This window comes from Triticum aestivum, chromosome 1D, assembly GCF_018294505.1.
Source record: "Triticum aestivum cultivar Chinese Spring chromosome 1D, IWGSC CS RefSeq v2.1, whole genome shotgun sequence".
Classification (NCBI taxonomy): Eukaryota; Viridiplantae; Streptophyta; class Magnoliopsida; order Poales; family Poaceae; genus Triticum; species Triticum aestivum.
This window is the reverse complement of record NC_057796.1, coordinates 450,289,622-450,299,553: the sequence shown is the minus strand read 5'-3', so window position 1 is coordinate 450,299,553 and position 9,932 is coordinate 450,289,622. Positions and strand designations below refer to the sequence as shown.

At 44.3% G+C, this 9,932-nt stretch overlaps 1 protein-coding gene across 2 annotated transcripts; it reads left to right on the top strand.

The window, feature by feature from the left end:
• The first annotated feature begins 363 nt into the window (after window positions 1–363).
• Window positions 364–3,773, top strand: LOC123182831 (vesicle transport v-SNARE 11). Of its 2 annotated transcripts, none has more exons than XM_044595501.1 (5): window positions 364–612; window positions 710–768; window positions 1,018–1,206; window positions 2,433–2,588; window positions 3,478–3,773. In XM_044595501.1, exons 1-5 carry the CDS (start codon window positions 519–521, stop codon window positions 3,556–3,558), a joined length of 579 nt encoding a protein of 192 aa, XP_044451436.1. In that variant the 5' UTR covers window positions 364–518; the 3' UTR covers window positions 3,559–3,773. The 2 variants fall into 2 exon arrangements, with proteins under 2 accessions (XP_044451436.1, XP_044451435.1); XM_044595500.1 differs by having other exon boundaries at window positions 2,418–2,588.
• Window positions 3,774–9,932: the final 6,159 nt, after the last annotated feature.

Sequence of the window (9,932 nt, the reverse complement as noted above, 5' to 3'; positions counted from 1 at the left end):
GCAAAGTTGCCCTCAAAACTGTATATATGAGGGTTTCGCGTTCGCGTTTACAGGCCCCTTAAAAAAATTTAAGGGTCGGACGATTTTACAGGGTCTGTTCGGGCTCGTTTTTTCGACTGGAACTGCAAAAAACGGTTATTTTGCGGGTTTAACCACTTATGCGGGGTCTGCTAAAGATGCTCTAATCCTCCCCCAACATATGTATTTCTCATATTTCTTTGAACCTTGAAGTTTGAATAAAGTGCGTGGCTCCTTCTCAAAAAAAAAAGGCACGGCCCGCAGCGGCGTGTTTGTAAACGGGCCGTGCCATGCAAGTTTAAGAATGGGCCTGGGCCGGGCCGGCCCAGATAGCCATGTCGGTCACTTATCCGCGTTCTGTCCCCCACGTTCGACACGGCACCCCACCTGCCTGAACTGACCCCCGTCGTCCCCCTCGCCGATCCACCGCCTCAGCTCCAACCCGTTCTCCATCGATCCGATTCGACCGCCTGCGACCGCGGGTTCGCCGGGGAGAGACCATGAGCGAGGTCTTCGAGGGTTACGAGCGGCAGTACCGCGAGATCTCCGCCGCCCTCTCCCGCAAGTGCGCCGCCGCCTCCGCCCTCGATGGCGGTACGTACGCACGCCTCTCTCTCGCCCAGAACCCCAGCTTTCCGGTTGCTCCCACGCCTTGGTCTGATCCTCTTCTTTCTCTTCTTCCCTTCACCAGAGAAGAAGAAGCAGAAGCTCCCCGAGATCCAGGCCGACGTGCAGGAGTCTGAATCGCTGGTAAAAACTGACTGAACTAATTTTTCTGTAAGCAGAATTTTTTACTACTCCCTCCGTTCGAAATTACTCGTCCGAGTAATTCCGAACGGAGGGAGTATATAATACTGGTCTTCACTGCTTAATTTTAAAGCTGTGATGTGGAAACTTTCCTCCTAGTTCATGTAGAGATTGTGCATCTTAACTCTTATGATAGCTCAGTCGTCTGATTATGCGTCCCTGTTTCTGTTTGGCTGGCCCTGCTTCCCGCAGATCAGGAAGATGGATTTGGAGGCGCGGAGCCTGCAGCCGACCGTCAGGGCCGGGCTGCTGTCTAAACTGAGGGAATACAAGTCTGATCTCAACAACATCAAGAGCGAGATCAAGAAGGTCTCGGCGCCTAATGCCCAACAGGCCACCCGGGAGGAGCTCCTCGACTCCGGCATGCCGGATACACTCGGGGTGAGCTCCCTATCCCTAACGTTTCCGCCTTACGCCAAATATTATGTTTATTGTGCCTCTCACGCACTATCTAATATTCTACTCCCTCCATCCCACAATATAAGAGTGTTTTTGACACCTCCGTCCTCCGTCCCACAATGGGACGGAGGTGTCAAAAACACTCTTATATTGTGGGACGGAGGGAGTAGTAAGTACTCACTTGTGATAACAATAGTGTACTTCTAACGGATTCTGCTTCTGTGGTATGTATGTATGTTCCATCAGAAAATAATTTATCAGTGTGTGACCCTATAAGACTTTGAATTGTGATATGGATGGGTTACAGTGCAACGCACACCTTTGAAACATGATATGTAGAACAGTGTGCAGCATTGTGGTGTCTAAAGAAGTGTACCATATCGTTTATTTGATTTTAAATGGTTTGCATGGATATCCGTGAAGTGAGCACTGCTACTATTTCTTGAACTTCAGTTAGGTCTGTAATTTCAATTTTTCACTGTTGTCAAGTCTAGTGCTTTGGTTATGGTTAGAAACTTAGAATTATATACATGCCTTTCTTATAATCAGTTTATAGCTATGATAATACAGAGCCGGGCTGTGCGTGAACTCAGAACCACATTTGGACTCTTTTGTCAATAAGCGATTGCAGTTGTACTTTTTCGAAGCTCATATTCCCAGTTTAACAGTCTTGGATGTATTATGCGTTAGCATGCAAAGTATGGGCAAAATAACAGAGGCACATTCATTTCATCCTATTTTTCACTTTAATTATTAATTGATACCATTGCTCTTGAATATGTATTATTTTCGTTGCAAGAAAGCTTCATGGCATAAATTTTCAAGTATGAGCAAAATAACGGAGGCGCATTCATTTCATCATATTTATCACTTTAATTATTAATTGGTGCCGTTGCTCTTGAATGTGTATTGTTTTCGTTGCAAGAAAGCTTCATGGCATAAATTTTCAAGTAAACCTATATATGGTCTTCCATCCATTCATTAGCTCAGAATTTAGTTCGTTCGTATGTAAGTGGACATATTAAGATGAAATCTAGATTATTGTGTTAATTTATTACTGGATACCTCTACAACTGTCTTATTATTTCTCTGTGTTATATTGCCTTTCCTTTTATCCGTCATGTTTGTAATTTTGATATCATGGCACCATTACCTTTCTGATGTACCAATGCAATTATTATATCATGGCTCAGGCGTCATCTGATCAGAGAGGAAGATTGATGATGACATCAGAAAGGTTAAACCAGTCTTCCGACAGAATTAGAGAAAGCCAGATAACAGCACTTGATACAGAAGAAATTGGCGTGTCGATTCTTCAGAACCTTCATAATCAACGAGAGACACTGATGCATGCTCACAAAACAGTATGTACTTTGATCTTTCAAGTTTACTTTTATTTGGGACTTTGAGCCATCGTTGGAGCTAATTCGTTCTTTTTACCTTCTCTCGTCCAATTATTTATAGATTGATCATTTCTGGCCTTACATATTGATCAGCAGCAACGACCTTAGCTAGCAAACTACATAGACAAGAAATGCCATCAGTTAGTTTCTGTTTTGATGTTGATGCATTTACACCATATATGCTTATTGGAAACTGGTCAGTCCTTTATGAAGTACTCATATCTGAAATAGTGAAAGGTACATTGGCTGCCAAAATAGGTGTGTATTAGCTATGACAGCTGTAAGAATATAGTTATCCAAACTTTTGTACAGGAGTTAGACCATGGTTTGGTGCTAGATGAGTCACTTCTGGATACCGCACACGCATCCTGCTTCTTTGAACATGAGTTGCACAATAACTTTAATGCTGCCAAATCATCGAAATAAGATCCATTTCTCACACTGGTAGTATGCAGTTTTCAGTATCAAGAAAGAGATTTTTCCCCACTTGATCACTTTGCTATTCCGGTCAAGAAACATATCGTGCATGTCCACCGTTTACAAAATGAAACAAATATTGGACCTTTTGATTTCTGAGGCGAATTCCCCAAAGCTAGTGGAACTTTAGCTTTTTCCGCATTAGGTATAGCAACTCCGTGGCCCTCTCGGCCTGCTGTTTAGCTTTTCTCTGGCATCACTTTCGGGTAAGTTGCCTGGATTTGTCAAGTAGAAGAAAAGCAGCTAGTACATGATTAACCCTGCTAATTATGACTTTGAGAGGGTGATTCTCATCATTCAGCTATAGATTACATCTTCCTTTACCTGCCGCGTGGTGCGTACTAATGAAATTTCCTGCTGTTCTTGCTCGCAGTTGCATGGTGTGGATGACTCCATCGGCAAAAGCAACAAGATCCTGGCGTCCATGTCCAAGTGGAACAAGTGGTTTGTCTAGGTTGAATTCGTGTTATAGAAAGCTAGGAAGTAGGAATGTATTGGATGACGATTTAAACGATGTTAGCAACCACGAGAGGCAGCCGAGACAAATGATAATAATACTAAGCCTCCTTAGATTCATGGGAATAGGAAAAACATAGAAAGTGAGATGATGTGTATATATATTCCTATAGAAAAAGAGATGTCATTTGTTGCATATTATTGAAAATTTTCCATTTGGGCGTAGGTTTTTCCTTTGAAATGTGAAGAGTTGGTTCCTATCCTACAAAATAGGGCTTCAAAGGAAATTTTCCTTCAAAAATCCTATCCTATAAAATTCCTACTCCTACAAACCAAAGGAAGCCTAAGAATAAACCCTTGGGTATCTCATCCCGAAATCCGCAGCCGGTCTTTCAACGACGATATAATTTGTTCCCGCAAGATTAAATTTGTATAGTGACATTTGGATTTCAACGAGAAAATATTTTTTCCCGTGAAGTGATATTTGTCCATCGCATATTATGTACCGTGAGATACAATGGGTGGGAAAGATTATGCACCGTGACTCCGTGAGATACAATGGGTGGGAAAGTATATATACGAGAACACATGAAACATCCTGTTATCAGTGACGAAAAACAACATAAAGTCAGGTGTCACCACCATGGACATATAGCCATTTGTCATGGAATACAATCGGTTAAAAGATGTGTTACCATCACGAAAGTAAGGTTGTTGCTATTCCTTCATCCGAAATATCTTCTTCTTTGCAACTATACTATAAAAACAGCTATAGCCAATATGGACACTAATGGCGCACTGTACATGTGGTGCGCCATTACTAACTAGTAATGGCGCACCATGTGTTGGTGCGTCATTAGTGTGAAAATACTAATGGCGCACCACATCCACGGTGCGCCATTAGTAAAATATTTTTTATTTTTTTTATTTTCAAAACTACTAATGGCGCACCAGGGGATAATGCGCCATTACTAGTTTAACTAGTAATGGCGCACCACTCCCACGGTGCGCCATTAGTAATTATGTTTCAAAAATTTTATTTTTATTTTATTTTTTGAAGTACTGATGGCGCACCGTACCCACGGTGCGCCATTAGTAATTACTAGTTGAACTAGTAATGGCGCACCACACCCACGGTGCGCCATTAGTAGTTTGGCCCAAACATTCCCCCGAATGCACACCCCCTGGACCGCTTTTTCAGTTTCAAAAAAAATAGAAAATGATAGAAATGTCAAAAAAATAAAAAATAAAAGATTCCCATGTGATATGTGGTCTAGTTGTTAGCAAAATTTACAAACATGAATTTTTGACTTTTTTGCAAAATCTCTTGAGAATTTGTAAAATGGGCATAACTTTTGCATACGAACTCGGATGAAAAAGTTTTTTATATGAAAAATCATCTACTCGAAAATCCTCAAAAACCTAACAGAAAAAAAGATACGGGGCTTTTAAGATCTGGAGAGGAAAAAAATTCAAAAAAAATCAAACTTACTAATGGCGCACCTGCCCATGGTGCGCCATTACTATCTTCCCGCCTTCAAAATTCAAAATAAATAAAAAAATAAAAAAAAGTTAGTAATGGCGCACCTGCCTACGGTGCGCCATTACTATGCCGTATATATGGCTGGGCGTGGTCCTCTCCTCCTTACCTCTTAATTCTTCTCCTCCACTCCATCTCCTCCTCTCCTCCACTCCATCTCCCCTTCTCTCCACCATACTACCCTCCTCTCCGGTGACCTCCTCCTCCTCCTCTCCGGTGACCTCCTCCTCTCCGGCGACCTCCTCCTCCCTCCTCTCCTCCCCTCCCCTCACGGTTTCTCCTACCTCCTCTCCGGTGAGCTCCTCCTCCCTCCTCTCCGATGAGCTCCTCCTCCCTCCTCTCCTCCCCTTCCCTCATGGTTTCTCCTTCCTCCTCTCCGATGCTCCGGTGAACTCCTCTCCGGCGACCTCCTCCTCTTCTCCGGCGATGTAGGCGAGCGCCTCTCCGGTGACCTCCTCCTCCTCCTCTCCGGTGACCTCGGCCCTCCTCTCCGGCGAACTCCTCTCCGGCAAAAGAACGTACAAGATCCAAAAACGAGAACAAAATTTGAAAAAATATCGTGCAAAAAAACGAGCAAAAAATGGGCAAAAAAATCGCGATCCAGATCCAAATTCAAAATTCAAAAATACTAATGGCGCACGGTGGGGGTTAGACGGTGCGCCACTACTATTTTCCCGCCTTCAAAATTCAAAAATACTAATGGCGCACCGTGGCCTATACTAATGCCGCACCGTGGCCTATACTAATGGTAGGCGCACCAGTGGTGCGCCATTAGTATACCAGATACTAATGGCACACCAGTGGTGCGCCATTAGTATTTAATACTAGTGGCGTGGTACTAGTGGCGCACCAGTAGTGCGCCATTAGTAGGCAAAACTGGTGCGCCACTAGTAGGCCTTTTCCTAGTAGTGCTAATGTTGGGGAACGTAGCAGAAATTCAAAATTTTCTACGCATCACCAAGATCAATCTATGGAGTTTACTAGCAACGAGAGGGAAGGAGTGCATCTACATACCCTTGTAGATCGCGAGCGGAAGCGTTCAAGAGAACGGGGTTGATGGAGTCGTACTCGTCGTGATCCAAATCACCGATGATCCTAGCGCCGAACGGACGGCACCTCCGCGTTCAACACACGTACGGAGCAGCGACGTCTCCTCCTTGATCCAGCAAGGGGGGAGGAGAGGTTGATGGAGATCCAGCAGCACGACGGCGTGGTGGTGGAAGTAGCGGGATCCCGGCAGGGCTTCGCCAAGCGCAAGCGGGAAGGAAGAGGTGTCACGGGAGGGAGAGGGAGGCGCTAGGGCTTGGATTTTGCTGCCCTCCCTTCCCCCCACTATATATAGGGCCAAGGGAGAGGGGGAGCGCAGCCTTGGCCCTTCCTCCAAGGAAGGGTGCGGCCAGGGAGGAGTCCTTCCCCCCCAAGGCACCTCGGAGGTGCCTTCCCCCTTTAGGACTCTCCCTTTTTCCTTATCTCTTGGCGCATGGGCCTCTTGGGGCTGGTGCCCTTGGCCCATATAGGCCAAGGCGCACCCCCTACAGCCCATGTGGCCCCCCGGGGCTGGTGGACCCCCGGACCCCTTTCGGCACTCCCGGTACAATACCGATAAAGTGCGAAACTTTTTCGGCGACCAAAATAAGACTTCCCATATATAAATCTTTACCTCCGGACCATTCCGGAACTCCTCGTGACGTCCGGGATCTCATCCGGGACTCCGAACAACTTTCGGGTTACCGCATACTAATATCTCTATAACCCTAGCGTCACCGAACCTTAAGTGTGTAGACCCTACGGGTTCGAGAGACACGCAGACATGACCGAGACGACTCTCCGGTCAATAACCAACAGCGGGATCTGGATACCCATGTTGGCTCCCACATGCTCCTCGATGATCTCATCGGATGAACCACGATGTCGAGGATTCAATCAATCCCGTATACAATTCCCTTTGTCTATCGGTATGTTACTTGCCCGAGATTCGATCGTCGGTATCCCGATACCTTGTTCAATCTCGTTACCGGCAAGTCTCTTTACTCGTTCCGTAACACATCATCCCGTGATCAACTCCTTGGTCACATTGTGCACATTATGATGATGTCCTACCGAGTGGGCCCAGAGATACCTCTCCGTTTACACGGAGTGACAAATCCCAGTCTCGATTCGTGCCAACCCAACAGACACTTTCGGAGATACCTGTAGTGCACCTTTATAGCCACCCAGTTACGTTGTGACGTTTGGTACACCCAAAGCATTCCTACGGTATCCGGGAGTTGCACAATCTCATGGTCTAAGGAAATGATACTTGACATTAGAAAAGCTCTTAGCAAACGAACTACACGATCTTGTGCTAGGCTTAGGATTGGGTCTTGTCCATCACATCATTCTCCTAATGATGTGATCCCGTTATCAACGACATCCAATGTCCATGGTCAGGAAACCGTAACCATCTATTGATCAACGAGCTAGTCAACTAGAGGCTTACTAGGGACATGGTGTTGTCTATGTATCCACACATGTATCTGAGTTTCCTATCAATACAATTCTAGCATGGATAATAAACGATTATCATGAACAAGGAAATATAATAATAACCTATTTATTATTGCCTCTAGGGCATATTTCCAACAGTCTCCCACTTGCACTAGAGTCAATAATCTAGTTCACATCGCCATGTGATTAACACTCATAGGTCACATCACCATGTGACCAACATCCAAAGAGATCACTAGAGTCAACAATCTAGTTCACATCACTATGTGATTAACTCAATGTGTTCTGGTTTGATCATGTTATGCTTGTGAGAGAGGTTATTAGTCAACGGGTCTGAACCTTTCAGATCCGTGTGTGCTTTACGAATATCTATGTCATCTTGTGGATGCTACCACGCGCTATTTGGAGCCATTTCAGATAACTGCTCTACTATACGAATCCGGTTTACTACTCAGAGTCATCCGGATTAGTGTCAAAGTTCGCATCGACGTAACCCTTTACAACGAACTCCTTTTCACCTCCATAATCGAGAAAATTCCTTAGTCCACTATGTACTAAGGATAAGTTCGACCGCTGTCATGTGATCCATTCCCGGATCACTATTGTACCCCTTGACCAACTCATGGCAAGGCACACTTCATGTGCGGTACACAGCATAGCATACTGTAGAGCCTACGTCTAAAGCATAGGGGACGACCTTCGTCCTTTCTCTCTCTTCTGCTGTGGTCAGGTCTTGAGTCTTACTCAATGCTCACATCTTGTAACACAGCCAAGAACTCCTTCTTTGCTGATCTATTTTGAACTCTTTCAAAATCATGTCAAGGTGTGCGTTCTTTGAAAGTATCATCAGGCGTCTTGATCTATCTCTATAGATCTTGATGCCCAATATGTAAGCAGCTTTATCCAGGTCTTCCTTTGAAAAACTCCTTTACAACCCTTTATGCTTTCCAGAAATTTTACATCATTTCGGATCAACAATATGTCATTCACATATACTTATCAGAAATGTTGTAGTGCTCCCACTCACTTTATTGTAAATACAAGTTTCTAACAAACTTTGTATAACCCAAAAACTTTGATCACTCCATCAAAGCGTATATTCTGACTCCGAGATGCTTGCTCTAATCCATGGAAGGATCGCTGGAGCTAGCATACCTTTTAGCATCCTTAGGATCGACAAAACCTTTCTGATTGTATCACATACAACCTTTCCTTACGAAAACTGGTAAGGAAACTTGTTTTGACATCCATCTGCCAGATTTCATAAATGCAGCTAATGCTAACATGATTCCGACGAACTTAAGCATCGCTACGGATGAGAAAATCTCATCGTAGTCAACTCCTTGAACTTGTGGAAATACTCTTTGCCACAAGTCGAGCTTCATAGACGGTAACATTACCGTCCACGTCCGTCTTCTTCTCAAAGATCCATTTATCTCGGATTTCATGGCTTCTAACCATTTGTCGGAATATGGGCCCACCATCGCTTCTCCATAGCTCGTAGGTTCAGTATTGTCCAACAACATGATATCTCAGACAGGATCACGTACCACTCTGAAGTAGCACGCATCCTCGTCGTCCTACGAGGTTTGGTGGTGACTTGATCCGAAGTTTCATGATCACTATCATAAGCTTCCACTTCAATTGGTGTAGGTGCCACAGGAACAACTTCCTGTGCCCTGCTACACACTAGTTGAAGTGACGGTTCAATAACCTTATCAAGTCTCCACCATCCTCCCACTCAATTCTTTCGAGAGAAACTTTTCCTCGAGAAAGGACTCGTTTCTAGAAGCAATTACTTTTGCTTCCAGATCTGAAATAGGAGGTATACCCAACTGTTTTGGGTATTCTTATGAAGATGTATTTATCCGCTTTGGGTTCGAGCTTATCAGCCTGAAACTTTTTCACATAAGCGTCGCAGCCCCAAACTTTTAAGAAACGACAACTTAGGTTTCTCTAAACGGTGTCGTCTCAACGGAATTGCGTGGTGCCCCTTTTAAAGTGAATGCGGTTGTCTCTAATGCCTAACCCATAAACGATAGTGGTAATTCGATAAGAAACATCATGGTATGCACCATATCCAATAGGGTGCAGTTATGATGTTCGGACACACCATCACACTATGGTGTTCCAGGCGGTATTAATTGTGAAACACTTTCCACAATGTCTTAATTGTGTGCCAAACTCGTAACTCAGATACTCATCTCTATGATCATATCACAGACATTTTATCCTCTTGTCACGACGATCTTCAACTTCACTCTGAAATTACTTGAACCTTTCAATAATCCAGACTTGTGTTTCATCAAGTAAATACACTCAGCATCTACTCAAATCATCTGTGA

Excerpts from the sequence above, each read along its gene's own strand:
- LOC123182831 (XM_044595500.1), top strand. The coding sequence starts at position 519 with ATGAGCGAGGTCTTCGAGGGTTACGAGCGGCAGTACCGCGAGATCTCC. Across the intron at positions 613-709 it reads CGCCTCCGCCCTCGATGGCG|AGAAGAAGAAGCAGAAGCTC; the intron begins GTACGTACGCAC and ends TCCCTTCACCAG. Across the intron at positions 769-1,017 it reads TGCAGGAGTCTGAATCGCTG|ATCAGGAAGATGGATTTGGA; the intron begins GTAAAAACTGAC and ends TGCTTCCCGCAG.